This window comes from Martes martes (genome assembly GCF_963455335.1).
Source record: "Martes martes genome assembly, chromosome: 14".
Taxonomy (NCBI): domain Eukaryota; kingdom Metazoa; phylum Chordata; class Mammalia; order Carnivora; family Mustelidae; genus Martes; species Martes martes.
The window spans coordinates 25438124-25464787 of record NC_137902.1 but is presented as its reverse complement, the minus strand read 5'-3'; the positions used below and the strand labels follow the sequence as shown (position 1 = coordinate 25464787).

Here is a 26664-nt window from a genome sequence, read left to right as displayed (position 1 = left end):
ATACACACCTTTTTTTTTTTTTAAATTAAGTGAAGAAACTGAAAGTAAGATGCTGGTAGCCAAGAGCTAGTACAAGATAGAGCTGGGATCCAAACCAGGGTCAATCACACGCAGAGGGTTCTGCTTTTTCTACAACCTCAGAGCCTCTAAGGTAAAGATAAAAATAAGACTGGGCCTAAACTCAGAGTGTATGGGACTTAAACTTCAAAACAGAAATAGATTATTCTGGGTTTTTCCTCTTAAGTCACTTTTTACATCCGGATTACTCTCAGTAGCTGTTGACTAACATTTGCTTGTTAAAGAAACCACATTTTGCAGATCACCAGTCTGTCAGATTGTGAACTACAATAATGAGGAGGTGATTTAAGTACTTTATGCCACTCACTGAATCAGAAAAGAATTTCTCGTTTGAAACCTCAGCAATAAATTTCTGGATATAATATTATAAAACTAAGTAACATAATAAGAAGAGTGATGGAAACAACAGGTCTCTTTACACCTATTTGCCACTTAAAAAATGAACTAGCACTAAACAATGGAAAAAACATCAATTCTCTGTTTTCCATTTTCACTCTACTGTCCACTGTAACAATAAATTCAGCAATGTAACATTTTTAACAGTCCTCTAATACAAACAAAAGGCAAGAAATTAACAAATGGTACAGATTATTCTCTTCAGTCTGAGGAGAGGAAGTAGCTGGGTTAAAAACAACTTTCTTGCTCTTTCACAAGTCCAAAGACCTAATCTTAGGTGGACTGTCAAGATTTTTTGGCTTGATTTGTCCTGGGAAATGCACTTACCAGTCTGATCCATCTGCCTGTCCCATGTAAGCAGAAAAAGGCTAAAGAGTGCTCTCAAATAGAGACTCACAAACTCAAAATTCATTGTTTAGAAAGCACCTACATTAGAGCAACTTAATAAAATAGAAAACCAGAGCACCTAACAGGTCTAATAAAGGAAAAAGGGGTCTCAGGAGAAGGGAAAAGAAAAACACCTATCTGCAGAGGAAGATAAAAGTGCAAAGGATCTCTTTCTGATATGTATCATGTGCATGTTTTTTCATGTGTATTTTTTATAATAAAACAGTCCACTGCTGGTCAGTGGCTCAGTATTACCCAGAATCTAAACACTGACTTTCATGTATATAACTAATCTATACTTGGTAGACAAACTGGTTAAGGAATAATTAATGTACATACTTTCATTAGAGAAATAAAATGTTAATCTATAGTATTACAAAAAAAACCGACATTAGTTTTATGGGCAGATTTGAGGATTAAAATTGATTTAGGTCAAGACAATCAGGAAAAATTAGTTTATGTCAACAGGCAAGTTCTTTATTTTGAAATTTTTTAAATTTTATATAAAAATGTCAATCTTACATAGAAACCCAGCAAATAAACTAATAAAAACAAAAAATACATAGCTTGCTTTAATTATAGTGATAGCTGATGTTAAAGAAGATATTTTCTGAAAAACTATTAGAGGTGTGAGGCTGGCATTCAGAGGAGATGAAGATAATGAGGTTCCCAAGAGAATGGATTATGTTACTGAACACTGTGGCACACTTCAGAGGAATGAATGTACCAAACTGTAAGCAAAATCATAAAATTCTTTATACAAGTAATACAAGTCATGCCAGTAATTTCTCTTTTAACAAGCAAACAAACCAAAAAACCCAACAATCCCTCAACTTAATTTCATTCTACCAAAGATCTATATAGTTCAGTTTTGGAAAATTACAAGTTTAGAACTGTTATAAATATAGCTTAACATTGTTGGAATCCATGTATGTATCCTTGCCTTAATTGTCCTCTTCCTTATTTATCAGTGACAAATCAAAGTTTTAAATTATTTACCACTAAATCAACCACTAAATCAATCTCAACATCTGACATGATGAACAGCATTTTTAAAACATCAGATTTCAAACAAATGTTCTTATCAAAATGAACTTTTAAAAAACGTGAATAATCAAAACCAAACAAAACCATGACACCCTTCCCACCAAAGAAGGTCTGCTACAGCCGTTTTCTAGTAAACCAAAGACAGAATTAAATCCCATCCCCCACAATTTCCATAAAAAAGTCATATACATTTCCCACATTTGAAAACGGGAGGGGGGGGCAACTTTACCTAAATAGCTGTTTTCTCAGAACGAATTTAGGCGAAGTTTACAGTGTGAAAAGGTAGGCCCTAAACCAATAGCCACCTTCTCTCAACGAATGTACCACTCCAAAACATGACTGCCATTTGAAATGTGATGTCCTATCCAAACACTTCAGAAGGAAGCATCAATCCTAGCTTCACTACCAATTTCACTATAGTCTATGAAAACAAGTAATCCATCTATGCTGTAAATGGTAACTTCATATCACCCAAAATATTGTTTGCCAGAATAATCAATTCACAGATTATGCCAGATATGCAGATTTATAGGACATCTAATAATTTCATTTCAGATAAAATTAACATTTGTTGGGTTATTCCTTCCCTCAATAAAAAAATCAAATGCTTATTAAATATCTTCTCTACACTCAAAATAGTAGTATACTAAGAAGACAGCTATTTAAACAGCTAATACTTATTAAGCACCTAATACAAAACAAGCTAATTTTCAAAAAAATTAAGAAACCAATTCTCTTTGTATCCTCCAAATTCTGAAGTCATATATACAGGGAGGAAAAAAATTTAAGAAAGTACACAGTGCCACATTTCATTCTGCACAGAAATTTGGCATTTTCCATAAGCACTTGAAGCAAGAAAGTAGGTCAACAACATAACGTTAATGATACTAAGTTAGAACACAGAAGGAAAACAAACTTAAAAATTATAATCAGAAGTAAAAGTGGTTACTGCCACTACCTATATTAAAAAATATAAAGCAAATAAAGATAAGGGTGCTTGGAGTATTTGGGTAGTATTTATTATATTAATTTTATAAGAAATTACTTTTTTTATAGTCAGCAATTATCATAAAAGCCAATTGTAACTTCCTACTTATATATAATTACTTTAAAATCACCTTTAAATTTAAATCCCCCTTATTCTCATTCACTGAAACCAAAAGCTGGCTCTTACCAGGGGAAAACAAAAAAATCAAGAAAACTGATTAACCTCTTGCTAGACTGATGAAGGGAAAAAAAGACACAAATTACTAATTTCAGGAATGAAAAAGAGAACAGTACTACAGATCCTAGAGACATCAAGAGAAGAATTAAAATATTATAAAAATTATGCCAATAAATTTAAAACTCAGTGAAATGGACACAAATGATCAAAACTGATACAAGAAGAAAGAGAAAGTCTGACTAGCTCTATATTTAACAGCTGAATGCATAATTTAAAACCTTTCCACAAAAACAACTCCTGGCCCAGATAGCTTCACTTGTTAATTCTGTCACATACTTAAGGAAAAAATAATATCAATTCTACCCACACTTCCAGAAAATAGAAAAGGGGAATAGTTCCCAACTCATTATATGAGATCAGCATTACTCGAAAACCAAAATTCAACAGACATTGTAATACAAATACAAATCTGATGAACATGATGCAAAAATCCTCAACAAAACACTGGCAAATCAAATTTGCCAATATATAAAAAGAATACTATATAACCAAGTGGGATTTACTCTAGGAATGTAAAGTTGGTTTAACATTCAGCAATCAATGAATGTAATTTCATCCTTTTAACAAACTGAAAAAGAAAAACCATATGGATCATCTCAACAGAGGCAGGAAAACATTTAATGAAAATTTAGCGCTCATTCATGTTAAAAGGAAAACTCCCACAAAACTAAGAATAAAAGGGAACTTTCCAACCTGATAAAAAAAATTTATAAAAAACCTACAAATAACATGATACTCAATAGTGAAAAACTGAACATTCTCTCCCTAAGATCAAGAACACAGCAAAGAGGTCCATTCTCAACACTGCTATTCAACCAAGTACTAAGGTTTTACTGCAATAAGGCAAAAAGAAAAAAAATGTTTTTTTCTAACAAGATATAAAGATATACAAATTGGGGAAAAAAAGGATCTATAGATTGGAAAGAAAAAAGTGATTTGCAGATGATCTGATCTCATACATACAAAATTCTAGTAAGTCTATGAAAGAGCTACTAGAATGAATAAGCGAATTTTAGAAATTCACAGGATTCAAGAATATACAAAAATGAGCTGTTATTTCTAAATGCTAGCAATAAAATAGAAAATGCAATTTCAAACAGCATTTACAACTACATAAAAATTAGGAAATAATTAAAAGATAAATGTAAACAAAATATATATAAGACCTTTATACCAAAAATAACAAAACACTGCTAAGAAATTCTAAAGAAGATTAGGTAAATGGCCCAATGTATTATGTTCCTGGATTGGAAGACTCAATATAGCAAAAACATCAATTCGTTACAAATTGATCTAGAAATCAAGGCAATCCTAATCAAAATCCCAGGAGGCGTTTTTGAAAATGTAATAAGCTGACTTTAAAATTTATATAGAAATGTAAAGGACACAGAATATTAAGACAATTATAAAAAAGAACAAAGGACTTATACTACCTGACTTAAAGATTAACAGAAACCTAAAATAATCAATCAACCATGTGATATTCACTTTGATCAATGAAAGAGAATGTCAACATACAGACCAACACATATTGATCAACAGATTCACAAGACATATATCTGACAAAGGACCAGTACTCAGAATACATAAAGAACTTCTACAACTCAACAATAAAAAGACAAGCCAGTAAACAAGGGCATTTGAACAAGCATTTCGCAAAAGAAATATAAATAGCCAATAACCACATGAAGATTTTCAACATCATTAGTTATGATTTTAGTCATTTACTAAAATGACTAAAATTCAAAGGATTGATGCTATCAAGCATAGGTGAGGATTGGATCAAGTAGAATTCTTATGTTTGATGGGTGGGACTTTAAAATGGTATCAGTACTTTGAAAAACCATTTGTCTATCTCCTGTAAGGTAAACATAAAATCTTGCAATTGTACTCCTAAGTATTTACTCAAGAGAAATAAAAATATACAACCACAAAAAGACTTGTAGTATGTAGAACCAATGTTCATAGCAGTTTTATTCATAATAGCCCCAAAGAGAAACAACTCAAACATCCATCAACAGATAAATGCATAAACAAATTGTGATATACAGGTATCTCCCGTTTTTTGAAAGTTCAAGTTATGCCACTTAACTCTGATGAAAGACCTACATGAGTACTTGTTTTTGCTAACTGAAATAAATCTGGAGGATTTTTGCTTTTATGAAAAAAGATGAAAAGCAAAAATGGCATTCAGCATTTGTTTTGTAAGCAGCCCTTATAAAAGCAGTGCGCACCACAAGCACCAAGAGTGGCTCTGCCACACTCCTTCCCCAGAACTTACACTCAACATCTCAGCATCAAGCCATCAGGGCTCTAAATTATGTCTGTAACCAACTGTGCTTTACCTCAACTTATTTTGTGTATCCATTAGCAAGATGGGTTTTAAGGCATCAGAAAACCCTAAGAAAGGGGGGAGGGGCAGTCTAGAAATCCTTGGAAGTTTTTCCATATAAATTAATGGTAATTATTTCTTTGCTTTATGACATTTCAGCTCACAGTTTCAAAGGAAGGCTCTACTTTCAGATAGCGGGGAAGAAAAACCTGTACCCATACAATGGACTACTACTTGACTCCCCCCTCCAAAAAAAGTATAGTTTAAAGAAAAATGTGTAATTGTATAATGCTGACCAGTTAACATCACTAGTAATAAGACTTACCAACATTATGTACTTCTGGTATTATGCTCTGAGAAGAGTACACCATCTCCGTAGTGTTCTTCACAAATATGCATAAAACTTCAATCATGTGAAAAAATATCAGACAAATCCAAATTGTGGAAGAGCTTACAAAAATATCTAACTAGTACTCTTCAAAAGTGTCAAAGCAATGAAAAGACAGGACTGTTACGGAAGACACTAAGGAAATATGACAACTAAATGCAATGTGGGATCCCAGATTGGAATTAAGAACTTTAGTGGGAAAATTTGTAAAAACTAAAGAACGTCTGTAGTTAAGTTAGTAGTACTACACTAATGTTAATTTCTTAGTTCTTATAGTTGTACTGTGGTCAACTACAGTCAGGTACAAGGTCACCATTAGAAGGGAATAAAGGCCAAATATTATTTTTGCAGCTCTTTCATAGGTCTAAAATTATTTCATCACTTTTTAGAGTTTAAAAATGATAGGGGTAAAAAAAAATGAATGAACTATTTATTGACAGACACAACAACATCAACGAATCACAAAAACATTACGCTGAGCAAAAGAGGCCAAACACAAGAGTACATACTGGATGATTCCATTTATATGAAATTCTGAAAAGGGCATACTATACTAATCCACAGTGACAAAAAGCCCTGAGGCAAAGATGGAGTAAAAGGGAGAACCGACTTCAAAGAAGCAATGAGGGAACTTTTTGGAGTGATGTAAATATTCCTTAACTTTTTTTTTTTTTAAGATTTTATTTATTTATTTGACAGAGACAGAGAGAGATCACAAGTAAAGGTGGGGGGGGGGGGGAGACAGACGCACGGGGGCCCAGCAGAGAGCCTGATGCAGAGCTTGATCCCAGGACTCTGAGATCATGACCTGAGCTGAAGGCAGAGGCTTAACCCACTGAGCCACCCAGGTGCCCCAGATATTCCTTATCTTAATTGTGGTGGTAGTTACACATGTGTATACATTTTGTCTAACTAACTATATACTTAAAATGCATGTTTTATTGTATGTAACTTACTCCTCAATAAAGTTTATTAAAATTTAAAAAATAAGTTCATATTTTGAAGTATTTCACTTGAACAGTACATATTTTATACCAGCCAAAGTCAAATACAGCAATTCTTTTTTTAAATAGTTTTTAATTAATTTTTAAGTTTTTAATGACCTGATGCTCATCACAATAAGTGTAATCCTGAATCCCCACCCCCTATTTTACATTCCTTCACCCACCTCCCCTCTGGTAACCAGCAGTTTGTTCTCTATAGTTAAGAGTCTGTTTTTTGGTTTCTCTCTCTCCCTTTCTCCTTTTTTTCCCCTTTGCTCATTTGTTTCTTAAATTCCACATGAGTGAAATCATATGGTATTTGTCTTTTTCTGACTTATTTCACTTAGCATGGTACTCTCAAGCTCCACCCTTTCACTACAAATGGCAAGATTTCATTCTTTTTTATGACTGGATAATATTCCATTGTGTGTATGTATGTGTATGTGTATCACATGTTCTTTATCCAGTCATCAATCAATGGACAGTCAGGCTGCTTCTCTAATTTGGCTATCATAAACAATGCTGCTATAAACACAGGGGCGCAAGTATCCCTTTGAATTAGTGTTTTTGTAGTCTTTGGGTAAATACCCAGTAATGCAATTCCTATCATAGGGTAGTTCCATTTTTAATTTTTTGAGAAAGCTCCATACTGTTTTCTACACTGCCTACACCAGTCTGCATTGACCCCATTGATCCTTTCTCTCCACATCCTCGCCAACACCTGTTGTGTCTGTGTTTTTGATTTTAGCCATTCTGACAGGCATGAAGCGATACCTCATAGTAATTTTATTTGCATTTCCTTGATGATGAGTGATGTTGAGTATCTTTTCAAGTGTCTGTTGGCCATCTTTTGTCTACTTTGGAGAAATGGCTGTTCTCCCCATTTTTAATAAGATTATTGAGTTTTAGAAATTCTTTATGTATTTTAGATACTAACCCTTTCTTGGATGTCATTTGCAAATACCTTCTCCCACTTAGTAGATTGTCTTTTAGTTTTGTTGACTGTTTTCTCCACTGTGCGTTAAGTTTATTTTAATGTAGTTTCTGTAGTCTATTTGCTTTTGTTTCCCTTGCCTCAGGGGACCTATCTAGAAAAAAGGTGTTATGACTGATGTCAAAGAAACTACTGCCTCTGCTCTCTTCTAAGATTTTTATGGTTTCAGGTCTCACATTAAAGTCTTTATTCTTCTTACAGTTTTTAACTAATTCATCTAAGTTTTTATTTTAATAAAGTATAGTGATTAATTCTTACACTGATTTATTAAAACTTGGGTACCCAAACTGTTCATTCAATATATATTTACTGAGCACCTACTACATGCCAGGCTTCAGGCAACACATAGGATATAAAAGTGAAAAAGAAAGTCCTTGCTCTTGAAGAACTCACAGGCCAATGTGGAGACAGGCAAGCAAAAAAAAGCTGCAAATGATACATAAATTGCTATCAGGAAATGATGTACCAAGGTGTCATGACTGCAGAGAAGACAATGTCTCACATGAGGCTTCAGAACAAATACAGACTCTTTCCAAGAGCTTATCCTGTGACGCTATTACATTTATTCCAGGGATGTTTATTCCAAATACTCAAGCTTTCAAAAAACACTTTTTAATCTTGTCTCTGTACTTCATGGCACATTTTCTGATGAAAAGTCCTTAGCACTTCATGGGTGTGGTTTGTTTTTTAAATAACAAAAGTTATTCTCAGATAAATTTAATGAATACTATTCTGGGAAACAGGAGAGAGTATAAGCCAATAAACTTGTATCCCTATGCTTTACGAAGCGAAGGTAGTACCATAAGAAGACTAACAATGTTTATCAACCAACACTATTTATGGAAATAATGTATAGTCTCTAAAGGGGGACTCCTTTAAAGGGCATTACCCTTTTGAGTGCTTAAGTCCTGGTTAGTTGTTTAAGGAAGGGAGCTCAGTACTTTGAAATTATACCACACTATAAACTGTCATTGTTCAAAATGGTAATTTAAACTTACCATAATATAATATATATCATAATATATTATGGTAAGCTTACCATAATATAATATGATATATATTATGATAATTTAAACTTACCATAATATAATATATATTATAATATAATATATAAACTTACCATAGTATAATATAAACTTAACTTAAACTTACCATAATATAATATGATATAATATATCATATATATAATATATAGATATAATATATAATATATATTATATATGATATATTATATTATATGCATATTATATAATATATATGATATATTATATTATAGTAAGTTTAAGTTAAGTTTATATTATATTATATTATGGTAAGTTTATATATTATAATATATATTATATTATGGTAAGTTTAAATTATCATTTTGAACAATGACAGTTTATGGTGTGATATAATTTCTATATATATATATATAAAATATATACAGGTGTGCATACACTCACATACACATATAAATGCATACTTAGATTTGAATCTCAGTTCAGCTATATCAAAGCTAAACACCCTTGGACAAAGTTCTTAGTGTCCTAGCATTATCTGTAAAATGAAGACCACAATAATATCTGCCTCACAGAGTTTTTGTAAATATTAAATAAGTGGCATGAATGAGATAATCCATGTTTTAAATGAGATAATCTGTTATTAGAACAGGACTTCCTTTGCACATAATAAGCACTTAATAAATGTTAATAATTATTTATATATAAGCAAAGTATATTAGTATCTTCACTAAGAGTAATAAGCATTAAAATATGAAGTGGGATTTAAAAAACAAAAAAGTGAAAAGAAGCAATCATAAGGTATCTTTAAAGTTTAGAGACTTTTTTCAGTGACTTTCTCATTAAACAAGAGAATTCATTTTTTCATTGTTCTGTAGGAACATGTGGTTATCTCAATGCTCAGTAACAAAATGTGCCTGAACACCACAGGTTTTCAGTAAATACTAACAACTACCTCAATACAATGAGATTGTCTTAACAACCAAGGGGAAAAAAACCTGTCACTTTTTCTTTCCATTAACTTCTGTTTCTGCTTTAGGTAGTATCTCTTTCAGCTGAATTATCTTACCATTCCTTTCACTGGAGAGGTAAAATTCTACAAATGAGAGAGACTGTAGGATTTTCTCCCAATCTGGAAAGATCTACCCTGAGAAAGTACAGTACTTCCAACTTCCTTTCTGAGAAGTGGTCCTAAAAGTGTCTGTGTCCAATTAGAAAAATATATAAGAATAAAAATGCAACAAAAACAACTTTAAGGCAATAGAAAAATGAAATAAACAACAAAGAGTATGGAGGAAAGAAAGGGAAATGCAAACCAAGTCAGTTATATTTTTAATATATAACTTGTTTGGTACATAACATGGCCACAACTATGTGACAATGACCTATAAACTGCATGTGTTCATTTTTGCATTATTCTATTACAATACATATTTACATACATTTATAATACATTTATATGTTATGATGCATATTATTATATTAGCCTAAATTGAACATCAAATTGAGATCTAATTTGAGACGGGTCTCAGTTTTCTAATACTGTTATAAGAGGTTTCTGAACATAAGTGAATTTATACATTTTAACATTTTTGTGTAAAGACAGTATTTTTTTAGAGAAAATTTCTGAAAGATTTTTTCAAGTGTCATGACAATACACACATGCATGCACATACATATATACACATGTACTCAACTCAGTCCTTCATCTCTACTACTTAAGTGACATTTTCACATCAAAATCAAGGAATTTTTAATAAAAACTTCATAAGTTCTGAAAAGATCTTGCAACTATTAGCTAATCCATTGATGATTTCAAATGTATCTCAGAGACAGGAAGGGAAAAACAGTATGCGCTGTGCTTAAAGTCTATCTGATAATGAACAAAGCAAATAGCTCTAATTTTTAAAAAGTCTTTACATAGTGTATTTGCAATCATTTCAATGGAAATAAACACATATTCCATTTGTCTTAAGAATAACATTAAAATTTTTAACTGATAAAAAAGTTTTCCTTTGGGAAAAAAAAAAACGTTTTCCTTGGGTAGAACAAAAGATACAAAACTCCATCGTTGAAGAATAGTTTTATAGAGTAAAGCCAAAAGTGCCCTGATATACACATTAATGTATAATTTCATCATACTATTTCTTACTAGGGACTCTAAAATAATTTAGCACTTGTTCTACATATCTATCTTACGTAAATCTCAAGGATATCTGGTAATTTCAATATTCATAAATATCAATGGAAGGAGCTTTGATAACAAGAGCTTCTAGTAGCTAAATATAGGATTAAATAAATGTTTACTGAATTGCCTCCTGTAGACCCACTGTGTTATACTTAAAGCAGTTTTTAAGCAGTCAAAAAGTGCTACTCACCAGCAAGTGTATAATCCATATCAAAACCAAAACACTTTATTTTTTCCATCGCTAAACTTCGGTTCACAAACACCCTAAAAAAAGAAGCAAAAAATGATCTCTCAATTAACACTGAAGCAAATTCCCCCCAAAATTCTTAAGTTTAATGTAATTATTTGGTTATCTTTCTAGATTTTTTTCATTTAAATACCAATATTAAGATTCATAACAAGAGCACCTGGGTGGCTCAGTTGGTTATGCATCTGCCTTAGGCTCAGGTCATGATCTCAGGATCCTGGGATGGAGCCCCCACTCCCGCATCAGGGCTCTGGCTCCCTGCTCAGCAGTGAGTCTGCTTCTCCCTCTCCCTTTGCCCCTCTTCTTATTTGTGTGTTCTCTCATAAATAAATAAAATTTTTAAGAAAGGAATGGCTGGGTGGCTCAGTCATTAAGCTCAGGTCATGATCCCAGGGTCCTGGGATAGAGTTCTGCATCAAGCTCCTTGCTCAGCGAGGAGCCTGCTTCTCTCTCTGCCTGTTCCGGCTGCTGTTCCCTCTGCTTGTGTCTGACAAATAAACTATTTTTTTAATCTTAAAAGAAATTCATAACTAAAATTCTTCAAGTCCTTCTTATAAATGAAATCAGATATTATATGGAAATATATGTATTTTCTTACTGTGCCATGTGCTAAAGACTTCAGAGAATTAGCTCTCTTTTTCTAAGTCTGACCCCCAAGACAAGCTTATTTTTGAGGTTTTATAATACATTCATTCATTCATTCATTTATAATTTATTTAAACAGTGTTCATTTAAAGCCTACAACATGCCAGATACTAAACCCATAAACATAAACGGATTTGTTCAAACACTGAATGCTTACTATATACCAAACGAGGTATATGATACAGCAGTCAATGAACAAGAGCACCTGCCCTTATGGAACTTCTAATTTACAATCTCTGTCCTTGAGGAATTCAGCCTAGTAGGAGAGACACTTACACACGAATAATTTTAACAACTCAATAAATGCTACAAAATAAGACAGAGGCAAGAATACCACTTCCTTAGAGACTAGAAGAGATGTATGAGCTGAATCTTAAGCAATCAGTAGAAAGTGTTCCAATTGGACAAAGCGACAAAGGCAATCCAGGCAGAATAACCAAGCAAGGACAAGGTTTACAGTGAACTATAAAACATTTACTACAGCTAAAGCTGAGGAGTTTTCTTTGGTTTTGCTTTTCTGATTGTTTCTGCAAAAGGAGGTTTTCCAGAAGGGTAGGGGTAAGGAGAAGGGGCAATAAAAGCTATGGAGCTAAAAAAGGTTAGTAGGGGGACGCCTGGGTGGCTCAGTTGGTGAAGCGGCTGCCTTCGGCTCAGGTCATGATCCCAGGGTGCTGGGATCGAGTCCCACATCAGGCTCCTTGCTCAGCAGGGAGCCTGCTTCTCCCTCTGCCTCTGCCTGCCACTCTGTCTGCCTGTGCTCACTCTCTCTGACAAATAAATAAATAAAATCTTTAAAAAAAAAAAAAAGGTTAGTAGGAGTTAAAATCATGAAGACTCTGTATGCCACATTAGAGTTTGGGCTTTATTGTGCAAGCAAGGACAAATTATCAGATTTTGAAGAAATGAAATAATCAGATTCAAATTTTAGAAAGATCACTTTTGAAGACACATTATACATTTAGGGAAAACTAAATGTATAATGGTAAATCATCAAATGATGATGTTTTGGGGTAAGTTTTAATCATCTCTGAAAACAAAAGTATCCTTTTGGGGTACCTGGTTGTCTTAGTCAGTTAAGTGACCAACTCTTTTGATTTCGTCTCAGGTCATGATCTCAGGGTTGTGAGATCAAGTACCACATTAGGGTCCGTGCTGGACATGGGGCATGCTTGGGATTCTCTCTCTCCCTCCTAACCTCTCCCTCTGCGCCCCCCCACCCCTCTTCTTAAAAAAATAAGATGCCTGAGCTGGGCTCCTATTCATGATGTAGGTCACTCATCTCCAAAGAGGAGTGACTGGGTACAAAAAGAAGACATCAGAACTTTTACTGATACTTACTTCATCATTTAAATACGCCTAATTTGTATATGTTTTCTACTATATATAAATCAGGACAACAGTACACGAAGGGATGAATGTTGTACGTTTTAACTGAAGGAATACTGAGGAGTTTGGGAACCACTAATCTGGGTAATGACTCTTCAGCAACTCATTTACTATTTCAAAATTTTTTTTATTATTTCAAATTTTAACAGAAAACTTTTCCTCTCATCTCAGAATATATGCACCAATTTTAAATGCAGACCAAAAATCAAGTATTTGCTTAGAAATATTTTAATCAAGGGCTTAAAATCAATAGACCCTTAAATTAAGAATGATTAATCTTCTGAAAAATATGAAAATCACTACTTATCTTAGTGTGTTATGCACACTAGATTAGCTCTATAAAACCCTTAGTTCCTGAGAACTAAATCCTGAGAATTAATACCAGTATTGGTATTTAGCTCCTTATCTCTATAATACTGTAGATTAACACTTTTATTTTTCTAATGGGATTATGTACATCAATTATGCTTTAACCAGTTTATCTACTAAGTACAGATGAGCTATATATGAAAGTCAATATTTAGAACCGAGGTAACACTGAGTCTTGTATATTAGCTTTGCCACCGACTAACGGTGAACTATGTTTTATATTATATATATTTATATTTATAATTCTTCTTACCCTCAAATTACTGTAGCAACAGTCCTTTGGATTTTGGCTTCCTATGCAGATAGGTGTTTTTCTTTTCCCTTTTCTTGGGACTCCTTTTTCCCTTAATTAGACCTGTTGGTCTCCTATTTTAAGTTGTCCTGATATAGGTCCTTTTTAATGGATGGGAGGGAGAGAGAAGCCTAATGCATAGCTCAAAGATACAAGGAACTGTAAGGTAAGTGACACCCACCCAAATCTTTTTAAACACCCACAAACCCAAATATATCACCATGATCTTTCTACCACTTCATCAAATTTCACCCTCCTTTTACTGATAAAAGCATCTACTTTACTATCAAACCTTTTCTCAGTTACGGAAATCCTTTTGAAGGCCAAGAGGGGTAAGACACAAAGCAATGGTTCTAACTCTGGAAACCAAATGTTGCCACTGAAGATTATGTTTTTCAAACACACTCTCAATTCAGGCTAGAGGCCAACTGGATCAAATCCTTGATCAGAGCCCAAACAGCTGACATGCCTAAAATATTCTATGGGAATTCAGGCAGGAATGACTGGGAAGATTCTTGTGATACAACCCAGGAGGGATATATGCTGGGATCATATGATAAAAGAAGTAGCTTTGTTTCTGATAGAATGATATGAGCTGGTTTCAGGCACAGCTCAAATCACAGGGTAAAAAATAGACTTTGCTAATATCAATCAATCAGTGCTAAAGGTTGAAAGAAACTATCAACAGACCCAGCAAGATAGCTTGCCAGTTTCTCTCTTGGTCAGAAGAAAGATTAAGCCTGTACTTAAGGAAATAAAGATGTTGTCTTATGAAGACCTTCAACTAAATATTATCTTTTCATTTTCATTCAAAATAAGTAACCTCATCCACAGAAGCAATTTCTGAATTTAAGAAAGAAGCAACCACTCCTGTCTCCTCTTCTCATTCCTATTACGAAACAAGAAAAATCTCACATATGTTTTCATCTCTTCTTTCCCTAATTTTTGCTATAAAACATGGGAGGGAAGGGCAATAGGCAACTAAATCTAATTTGTTTGCGAATATCTAAAGTGTATTAAGTAAACCTATAATGACAAAAGGGAACGGCTGGATCAGAGAGAACTGCAATAATACATACTCGAAGATTTACAAAGATAATAAACATCCAAAGGCTGAAAGCGTGCACTGACTTCAGGAGAGAGGCAGCCTGGGGCCAGAAATATCATGTCTCCAGGATACAGTCTTCAAGAGAAACAATCTCTTGGCCTCAAACTAATTACTATTCTTTACTGTTATAACAAAAGAGAGTATTAGACACTCTATCAGTTAAAAGACTGACTCACTGTCCCACCATACATTTAAAACAAAAGATTGTATCTGCTTGGAGAATTCAAAATTTTCTGTTGGTTCCAGGGCCTTGACTCTGTCTTTGCCAATGCCAATTTACTTGTGTCACTTTTCTAAATTATTAACCAGTGGAACACACTCCACTATAGAGCTCCACTTCAAGAATGTGAATACATTTGTGAAATTAACTTTCCAAAACTTACTTTTAATAAAGCACGAAGTCTCCAAAAGCATGAGTGACCTAAGCATCCAACCTTAAAATGCAATTATCAGCCAGAAATTCCTACATATTAAGGCATCTGATACAGATTTGAGCACTAACAAGAGAAACAATCTTTAGGAAACAACACATAAAACCTGGCACTATAAAACCAGGCACAGATTTAGACAAAGAAAAATATAACAGCTTTTACTATCATATCCTACCACAGTAAGGCTTGAAATTTAAAGAAATTCTATCCAAGTAAATATACATATTAACCATAAGAAGTAAGACTATGTGCTTTAAGAATAGGGATTTAATATCTTCATATTTAAGGCACATGAACATGCAATTTACTAAATTTGGAATTTTGTAAGTAGCAAACTTAGTGGTTTTGAGATTTAAATCGTAATTCAAAGCAGCATTACCTCATCTGTCACTGGTTGCCGTTCTGCAGTGTGTGAAACTATCTGAGTCAATGAGTTCTTGAAGTCACATAACAAAATTCTTCTTTAAGCTCCTAGTATAATTTACTTCTGTGTAACTTTAACCTCACTTCAAAAAGACTGCTTTAGTCTGAACCAAGCCCCTCAACAGCATGTATCTCTGAGACTGTTGGAGAAAACACCTCTGTGTCTAATTTAACTTGTCATTGGATATCACTGTTGCTCCACACAAATCCATTTGGAATAGAGTTTCTTTGGCGATGGTGAACTTTATCCCTAGCTCCTCCCCCTGCCTAGAGTCACAATTTCCTGGCCAAGAGCCCAGCAACAGTTACTGCAACAACAAATGAGACTAAAGATGCAAGTATAAAATCTTCTTAGGCATGTTTTGGTTATGGGTTTGTGTAATAATATACTCAAAGCTTGTTGCAATCAAAGAAAAGTTACAAGTGCTTTTTCGAGATCATATTGAGAGTACAAATTTAGATTATGAACCAAACAATGTCTCTTTGTATGTATGTGTGTTTACTTAATAAAATATGCCATAATGTGGATCTCTGTTGAATATCTAATTTAGTATCTTTCTCTCCAAACTAGTTTCTATTTCTACTTTTGGCACTCTCATTTTACCACTCAACCCTAAAATTGAGTATTGTTTCCTCTCCCTCAAATCTACATCATCTCATTTGCCTTCATTTAAATTTCCAAATGTCAAGGGTGCCTGGGTGGCTCAGGCAGTCAAGCGTCTGCCTTCGGCTCAAGTCATGCATGATCCAAGGGTCCTGGGGAGCAAGGAGCCTGCTTCTTCCTCTATCCCTCCCTCTGCTCATGCTTTCTCTCACTCTCTCTCAAATAAATAAATAAAATCTGAAAAAAAAAAAAATTTCCAAATGTCTATCGAAACCAAATCTTCCGTTTAATTCTTACTGCTACCAACTTGTCCAGGTCCTTGTTAACTCATTAACTCTTCAGCAATCACCTTCCAATTGTTCTGCCTGCGCACTAACAGCCAAACTGATTGTTTTGAAGTACTGCTACTCAAAGTGTGGTGTGTGGTCCACAGACCAATACTGTTCTGTGAATGGTTGTTACAAATCCATAACATGATACATACAGAAATTGCAAGTATTTAGAAACTCTCATAGCAATTGTGAAACTTTACATTTGTTGACTGTAATAAAAAAAAAAAAATGCAGGGGTGCCTGGCTGGCTCAGTCCAAGGAGCAAGCAACTCTTGATCTCAGCGTCCTAAGTTTGAGCCCCACGTTGGGTGTAGAGATTAAATAAACTTAAAAAAAATATAGAGACGTACAGGTCTCTTCATTTTCCTAGTAATTCATTTTTACTATATTTTGTAAATGATTAATTTGAAAAGACTGGGATGAAAACAAAACAAATGATCCCCCATCACTGATAGTTTGAGAAGAACCGTCCCAAAGTCCAGCTCCAACCATGTCACTCTCCTACTTAATAACCTTTAGACATTCCTCACTACCTACCCAAATTATACAAGTTTTTGTATCTTCAAGGAGTTCAAAGCTTTTCACCATCTTTCCAAAATCAGTTTTATCTCATACTGCTCCATATCATGCACCTTTTGCTCCAATAATCAAAATGAACTACTCACTACTTCCTAAAGGTACACTGAGGATTTGTTTGCACTGTTCCCTATACCTGACATGTTCTCCTCAGTTACCTCTAATTTTTCAGGACACAGCAATCTCAACTGACTTCTTCAAGAAACCACTCTGGCTGTGCCACATAACTACAGGCAGAGATGCCTCTGGGTCTCAGATTACTTTTCTACTTAATGAAAGAGTATTATAGAGTTGTGATCCATCTGAGAGGTTTGAATATTCAAAATCCTTTATTTTGGCTTGTGGCATATTTTGTCACATACATAAAATACACAGGTAGTTCTTTTATTCTTTACTGGATTATAAACTTTGAGGCCAGGATTTACTGCCTTCCCAAAACTTACCATAAGGCCTTGTATAGAGCAGACACAACATTTAGTTGAGTACTGGGTTTCTTTTGGGGGTAGTGAAAATGTTCTAAAATTAAACAGTGGTATTGGCTGCACAACTCTGTGAATATACTAAAACCACTGAATTGGACACTTTAAAAAGTGAATTGGATGGTATGGGAACTATATTTCTATAAAGTTGTTATTTAAAGAGCATAATTGCAAGACCTCATTCTGCCTTTATGTCCCTATCCTTCAGGAAAAAGTATGCTTGGTGACATAAAAATATATAGGTAAAAACTTTCTAATTTATGAAATGGATTCCTAAAAATTGAAATTCAAATACCATGGATTTACAGACAAAATAAAACATTCTGGACTAGATTTTATAAACGAAAAAAATGATTTAAGTAGCATTAGTTTTTGTTTTCATAAACTTTAGCCAATAATTTACTAATAAGTCTGAATATTTTCTCTGAAGAACACCCTCAGGAGGGATACATTTTATCACATTGTGCCAAGAGAACAGCAGCCTGTGCTTTTAGAGCCTGAACACCAGGGGCACCTGGGTGGCTCAGTGGGTTAAGCATCGGCCTTCGGCTCAGGTCATGATCTCACGATCCTAAGATCCACCCCTGCATGGAGTCTGGAGTCAGGCTCCATGCTCAGTGAGGAGTTTGCTACTCCCTCTTCATCTGGCCCTCCCCCAGCTCGTGATTTCTTTCTCTCTCAAAAAAAAAAAAAAAAATTAAATATTTTTTAATGAATAAATAAATAAAAGTCTGAACAATAAGCATGTTATCATTTCTAAAATAAAACATGAATTAATTATAATATTCACTTTTCTCAAATATTCAATATAAAAATCTTCTAGTGAAAAGATGTGACTATGATGACATACACAGAAAATAAAAGACAATTAAAATTTGAGATACCATCACTTGTCAAACTCACCCATATTATATGCCACTAAAAGGGGGCGATGCCCAAGAATATTTAGGACCTCATAAAGCTAGAATCTCACAGGGCTACCCATAACATGAAGAAAAAGAATAAATAAATCTGCAACATAGAAGAAACACACAGAATTTATACATCTCAGCCCTGACATGGTCGAGGACAGGGGGAAAAACCTACCCTTGAGGATCTGAGGAGTCATGTAGTTGGCTTGTGATGTGAATTTACATTACTAGGATGGTTAATATCGCCACTAGATGACTAAAAGAAATACAATTATTTGGAAGAACTCGTCTTAATTCTAGGTGGTATACTGCTAGATGCAGCCCAATTTCAGAAATGTTTAAGTGTTTAAAAATGTATATAAAATACTAAAAGTACTGATCACACTATCTTTCCACTCAAGCTTTTAAAGCATACTTTAAGGAAGAGACATTAAAATTCCTTTCACCTTCTTTCCCAAATGAAGGAACTGCAGTAATGAGAACAGGATGGCAGGGAATAAAAGAAAAGACCAGCAAATGAAAAATACACAAATTAAGAGAGAAATTAAAGACAGTATCAGTACTCTGAATATAAATTTACTGTTCTAGAATCCTGGTCTAATTAAATACAGGTTTTTCCAATCTCTTTTTTCCTATTTTCCAATAAGTTCTTTTTCATTTTTTCTCCACAATTTTTTTAAAAGATTTTATTTATTTATTCAAGGGGGAGGTAGAACTGGACTGGAACGGACAAGAAGACTCCCTGCTGAGCACCAAGCCCTATGCAATGCGGGTCTATATTTCAGGATCCTGAGACCATAACCTGAGCCAAAACCAAGAGTTGGAGCCTAACCAACTGAGCCACCCAGGCACCCCTCTCCTCAAATTTTTAAAGTAAAGACCAATGGTACCAGTGTATAGAGGATAATTTATAAAATGCAGCAAAACACAAAAGCTGAATTTTGCAGAATAAAAGTGAAAAGAAAGTATGATTATCCAATGTCATCATTAGGCCAACTTAACAACTGTACTGACTATGCCTATAATGGAAAAGACAGGTCAAAATCTAGAATTTAGGGGACCCTGGGTGGCTCAGTTGGTTAAGCCTCCGCCCCTCAGTTTCAGCTCAGGTCATGATCCCAGGGATCCTGGGATCCAGCGCTGAGACAGACAAGCTCTGCACTCAGCAGGGAGTCAGTTTCTATGCCTCTCTCCTTCTCCCCAGGGTTCATGTACTCTCTCTCTAACATACAAAATAAAGGAATATTTTTAAGATTTTATTTATTTGAGAGAGAGACTGTGCACAAGCAGGGGGAGCAGCAGAGGAAGAGGGAGAAGCCGGCTCCCCACTGAGCAGGAAGCCTGACATGGAGCTCCATCCCAGAACCCTGGGATCATGACCTGAGCTGAAGGCAGATGCTTAACCAACTGAGCCACCTAGGCACCCCTAAAATAAAGAATTTTTTTTAATCTAGAATTTAAAGTAAAAGCAAATGATAAAACTCATAACCTAAAGCATCTGTATTTCCCCAAGTACCTTCCCTTGAATAAGAATAAACAATAACATGGGCACCTTGGTCACACAGTTGGTTAAGCCTTAGGTACTTGATTTCAGCTCAAGTCAGGATCTCAGGGTCCTGAGACTGAGCCCTGTCTGGAGCTCCACACTGGGTGTGGAACCTGCTTAAGATTCTCTCCTTCCCCTTGCTCCTCCTCCCCTGACCCCACTCTGCCCCCGGGGTTCACACTCTCTCTCAAATAAATAAAATCTTAAAAAAAAAAAAAAGTACTACCCAAACTCCTTTCTCTTTTGCATTCTCATCAGCAACAGAAGTACAAGGAGCTCAATATTGTCTGTGTTTTTAATTTTAGTCATTCTAGTGGGTCTGCAATGGTATCTTGTTGTGGTTTTGTTTATTTTTTTTTTAAGACTTATTTATTTATTTATTTATTTGACAGATAGAGACCACAAGTAGTCAGAGAGGCAGGCAGAGAGAGAGGAGGAAGCAGGCTCCCTGCTGAGCAGAGAGCCTGATGCGGGGCTTGATTCAGGACCCTGGGATCACGACCTGAGCCAAAGGCAGAGGCTTTAACCCACTGAGCCACCCAGGCACCCCTCTTGTTGTGGTTTTAATTCCTATTTCCCTAATGACTAATGAGAATGAGGCAGAGCATCTTTCCAAGAGCTTACTGGCCATCTTTTTCTGTGTGAAATATCCATTTAAATCTTTTGTCCATTTTTTTCTTAAAGATTTTATTTATTTATTTGTGAGAGAGAGAGAAAAAGCACAAGCAGAGGGATTGGTAGGCAGAGGAAGAAACAGGCTCCCAGCCGAACAAGGAACCCAATGCAGGACCTGATCCCAGGACCCTGGGATCATGACCTGAGCTGAAGGCAGATGCTTAGACTACTGAGCCACCCAGGCATCCCTTTTTGCCCATTTTTTTTAAAAGATTTTACTTATTTATTTGACAGACAGAGATCACAAGTAGGCAGAGAGGCAGGCAGAGGAAGAGGGAGAAGCAGGCTCCCCGCTGATCGGAGAGCCCGATGTGGTGCTTGATCCCAGGACCCTGGCATCATGACCTGAACTGAAGGCAGAAGCTCTAACCCACTGAGCCACCCAGGTGTCCCTCTTTTTGCCCATTTTTAATCTAGGTTTGTTTGTCTTATTACTATGCTGTGCAAATTCTTTATATATTTTGGATTTAAGTCCTTTACTAGATATATATATACTGAGAATACATTCTCCAGTCTGTGGCTTGCCTTTTCATTTTCTTAATGGTGTCTTTCAAATAGAGTTGTTTTGCTTTTGTTGTTACTGCTGCTGTTGTTTTGATGAAACACAATTGATCAATTCTGACTTTCATGTTATGTATTTTACCTAAGAAATTTTTAGCTAATTCAAGGTCACAAAGATTTTCACCTACACTTTACTTTTTACTTTTATATTTAGCTCTAGGATCCATTTGTGTTATTTTTTATATAGAGTTTGAGGTAAGGGTCGAGGTGCATTTTTTTCCTATATGAATGTTCAGTTGTTCCAGCCATTGAAATACCTTGGCCTCACTGCTGAAAATCAACTGACTCTATATATATATGCGTGGGTCTGTGAATTCACTACAAGGTTTCACGATCCACATATGTCTCTCCTTACACTAATACCACACTGTCACCATTACCATTGGTTTACATTAGATTCAAGTATAGTTTTTGGTGGTTTAACTGTAATAACAAACTTTTCCTATTATATTAGGAAAGTATTTCATAGATATCAAATGAAAGACTATCTACATGTCTAAATACCACACATATAAGAATTGTGAATATTAGAATTCTTTTCATACAAAGTACAAAATGAATCCATTTATTTCTAAAGATAGCAAAGGAAAATGAAATCTAACTGACTTCATGTATATGACCCATGCATCTCAAATGAACTTGCTCAGGGGTACCTGACTGGTCAGTGAAGCATGGAACTCTTGATCAGGGTTATGAGTTCAAGCCCCACAGTAGGGGTAGAGCTTACTTTCAAAAAATAAATGCATGGGCAATTATAAATGCAAATCTTAAAAAAAAAATTAACTTGCTCACTTATCTATTCAGACAGTATGGGAACTGTCCCAGTTGCTCCTAAAAATAAAGCTAAAAGAGTATCTTAGCCCTTACAGTAGCCTTTGGTTTATACATATCTCTTTCTAACTAACCAATTCTAACACATACTTTACCACAGGGGAAAAATTAATACCTTCTAAAATTAATTACTTTCTAAGAATTTTGACTGCACCTAGAAATATAGTTCCTAAATCTACAAACCAGCTTTATAAACAATCATGTGGGGGCACCTGGGTGGCTCAGTCAGTTAGGCAGTTGCCTTCGGCTCAGGTCATGGTCCCAGGGTCCTGGGATCAAGCCCCACATTGGGCTCCCTGCTCAGCGGCTGCTTTTCTCTCTCCCTCTGCCACTTCCCCTGCTTGTGCTCACTGGCTCTCTGTCAAATGAATAAGTAAAAATAAAAATAAATTTAAAAAATAAAAAAATTAAATTAAAAAATAAACAATCATGTGTACAAGAATGACAAATATTACTAGCATGTGTGATAACCTTTATGAAAAAAACTGTTCAACAACTACAGGTTTATAGCCAGTGCCAGAAGAAAAGAAAACATACAAACCCTAAAGAGACAGCCCTTTCATGACATTTACATTTAAAGAAAGCTCAAGATTCTAGTGCTATCATGAGAGGTTTAAAAATAATACAGAATTATTATGTCCAAGGTTGTTCTCTTCATTCAATAATGAGATTTAAAATAGCAGGAAAATGGCCAATTTTGTTTTCCTCACAATCAATAATTAGATTAAAATAAATTCTAAAAATGTGGCTCTGAGACACTCAATCTTACAAAACAAACTGAGGGTTGCTGGGGGGCGAGGGGTGGGTAGGGATAGGGTGGCTGGGTTATGGACACACGGGAGGGGGGTATGTGCTATGGTAAGCGCTGTGAAATGTGTAAGTCTGAAGAGTCACAGACCTGTACCCTTGGGGCATATAAAACCTTGTATGTCAATTTATAAATAAATAAATGGACTCTGAAACTATTTCAAAATTTCTAATAGAACCAAGGACTAGAAAAAGAAGTTAGAGCTTCCAGAAAATAAAAATTAAAATTTTACTGACTTCTGAAAAAATTTTGAGATCTCTGTACTACTTAATCAAAGGGAATGGCTCTCTGAAACTAACCAGGTCTAGTTATGCTTGAAGGTTAGGAATGAAATAGTTACTATACAATCATTAACTTACATGTCACCTATTAGTGGTAAAAAAAAGAATTTCTGTAACAATTCAAACTTGGGCATAAGAGACAATAATAATTTTTTTTAAAAGACAGTAATATAGAAACAATAAAAACCTTAATAAAAAACTATTCTATACTGCAAAGTAAAAAGAATACAGGATTCTACTCAAAATTACTTTTTGCTTACACTTCCCCGAAAGAAACAAAATCACAAGTTGTGTTTCACTCAGTCTTTCACACCATTTTCCAAAGGTACAAATTATTTGAAAATGCCTTTGAGTTTTAATTTCACTCATTTCTATGTAAAATTCTTTGGTAAGACATCACTATTTGTTTCCAATCTTCATAAACACGTTCTACAGAAAAACAAAATGAATTTACCACAAACGGGATGCTTAAAGCTCACTAAATTCCTGCAAAGAGTATCCATCCCCAAAGCTGTCTTTCAAAAAACAGCAAATAGTAACTTTACAGTAGATTACACGTAAAACATTAACAATCAAAGCTTTTGGCTAAATTTCTCTTAATCTCTCCCTCTACCTTCCCTGGTGGACTGGTAACACTGCTTATTAATCTTCCAATTCACAGACGACTAGAACATCTCTTTGCTGGAAAAAATGAAGGAAAAAGAATAATAAACTCACTTACCCTTCCTTAGACATTCTCAAAGATCTACTTCCTCTGGATGAGAATACAGGATCAACAAACAAGCTTCACTGATCTCTTGAGAACTGTAGCTCATTTGTTAAAGCACAGAGAACTCGGGCCCTGAGAGGCCCAACAGATTCGGGCACAATGCCGAACCCTAACCAGGCAATATCTCAGTGACCAATAACCTCAGCTTTAAATACTTGAAAACCTAAGAATAATAGAAAAAAAACTGGAGGGCAGAAAAAATAACTAATGGTTTGAAATGTTTAAGACTGGCCAGTTTAGAAAGGCGACAATCCAAATGGCAAGTTCCCCTAAGAGACAGGAATCATTACTGGCAAACACACAGAAAAAGCAAATTTACCCCCTAATGAGGCCTGCCAATAGTACGCAAACAATGTGAGTTTCACAGAATGGAGCAGCCCTAGTCAGTCCAAATCATTTTTAGTTTACTCTGGGAGGGGAAAAAAAAAATTAACAGGATAAATACTATATTTTAATTCTCAATTTAGTTATTTCCTCCCTTAGAAAATGAACAATGTGAACTACAAAAAAAGGGAGTATTTATATACCGATCATATTACAGGATGAACATAAAGTATTTCCACAATGAGGTCTTTTTTTCTGATCATTAACTGCTTTTAAGGAAAACATCTGTGTTCACAAATATTTTACTCAACTGCCTGAAAATTTCAGCTCATGTGGAAAGAAATTTACAGATCTCTGGCATATCCAGGATAAATCCAGAACATTCTAAAGGTTAATTCCAAATATCAGAGCAAGTTAGAACGTTTAAAGAAAAACATGTGCAACATTCCTACCTCCTGACTAATATAATGTATAGGGATTATGCAACAAGGGGAGAAATAAACAAGTGTGCTAACCTCCAAGAACACTGAAATGACAAGTATATCCTCCTACTGGTGATTCAAATTAAAAATATACATACCTTAAAGAAATACTACATGAATTAAAACTTTTAATTTAAAAAAATTCTCTCTTTAAGTACTACCTAAATATCTTACTAATAAGGTTTCTATTAGTTATTAACTTGTGTAGTCATCAATAACTGAAAGTATATTTCAGTATATCTGAAATTAAAATAACACTGTATGTTAAGTATACCTGAACAAAAAAATTTTTAAATAAAGCCCTATTAAATGCTATAAATTTCTTTTTTTTTTTTTAAGATTTTTTTTTAATGCTATAAATTTCAACCAAGAATTATTTTCAGTTTATTTAGAAAAGCAGTTGGGCATAATGGAAGGAGAATGAGCCTTGGATCAACTAGGTTTAAATTCTAGCTTCTCCACTTTCTGACTCTGGATCCTTGAATAACTTACTTATTCTAAACCTCAGATTTTTTATCTACAGAAGACAGGTTACATCTGGTAGTGTTGTTGTCTGTCATTTTTGAGCACTCAAAGAACTATTATAACTTCAGGTGTGGGGGTACAGGAAAGCAACTGGGTTGCTTGTCAAACATTATCTCACCAAGCATTATCTCACCTCTTGGGAAATATTTTTTTAAAAACCCCGTTCTCAAATTCTACGTGAAAATGAAGGACTTTCACAGACTCTCCTCAACCCAAATTCCATAAATATAAGAATACAAACAATATGGAAGAATAATCTAATCCTGAAAACTGCCAATTTCCCATGGCTTCCTGGGATTTTCAGCATGTGGCTCAGTGTTGTGGAAATAAATGTAATTATCAGTTTAAGGCTAGTTTAAGGCTTTACTACTTGCAAAAACAAAGGAAAACAACAATTTTCACTTGAACAAAAGGGTATACGCATTTACACAAGCTTCCTCTGCAAATGATAACGCACTGAGATGATTAGATCTTTCAAACTCCATTCACATAGTCAAGAAATATTCACTGAATCTCTATGTGCCTGGTACCTATAATACAAAGATGAACATGGTAGTCCTTGATTTTAAGGAGTTTGAAGCCTAATGGAGTAGACCCACTCACAAAGCTTAAAAGTAGTGTGGAATTATAGTATTAGAGATATGCACAACAGAGAGATGTATCTATATTCTCTTGGCTGAGTCTTACAGAAGGGCAAAATACCCAAGTTGTTTTTTTAAACTGACAAAAAACTGGGTTTTTTTAAACCCAGGGTGCCCGGGTGGCTCAGTCAGTTACGCATTTGCCTTCACCTTGGGTCATGATCCCAGAGTCCTGGGATGGAGCCTCATGACCATATCCCTGTTCAGCAGGTAGTCTGCTTCTCTCTCTCCCTATGCCCCTCCCCCTGCTCACTCTCTCCCACTGTCTCTCTGATAAATAAATAAATCTTAAAAAAAAAAAAAAAAAAGACGACGACGAAGAAGAAGAAAAAGAAATTAAATGGAATAATGCTAACCTAAGGCCCAGGCTCTTAACCACCACAGTAAAGGATTAGCAAG

The 26664-nt window shown here is 34.8% G+C and overlaps 1 protein-coding gene across 8 annotated transcripts in view; it reads right to left on the bottom strand.

Annotated features, from left to right (window-relative positions):
- NT5C2 (5'-nucleotidase, cytosolic II) overlaps positions 1–26664 on the bottom strand; it is an 87586-nt gene that overhangs the window by 33612 nt on the left and 27310 nt on the right. For 5 of the 8 annotated variants that reach the window (XM_080823436.1, XM_080823437.1, XM_080823435.1 and 2 more), the window contains exon 3: positions 11210–11283. In XM_080823436.1, coding sequence (XP_080679562.1) covers positions 11210–11283 — 74 coding nt within the window. Of the gene's footprint in view, positions 1–11209; positions 11284–15876; positions 16087–22647; positions 22774–26664 lie in introns of those variants that run through there. The other 3 variants (XM_080823440.1, XM_080823439.1, XM_080823442.1) reach the window with 3 other exon arrangements.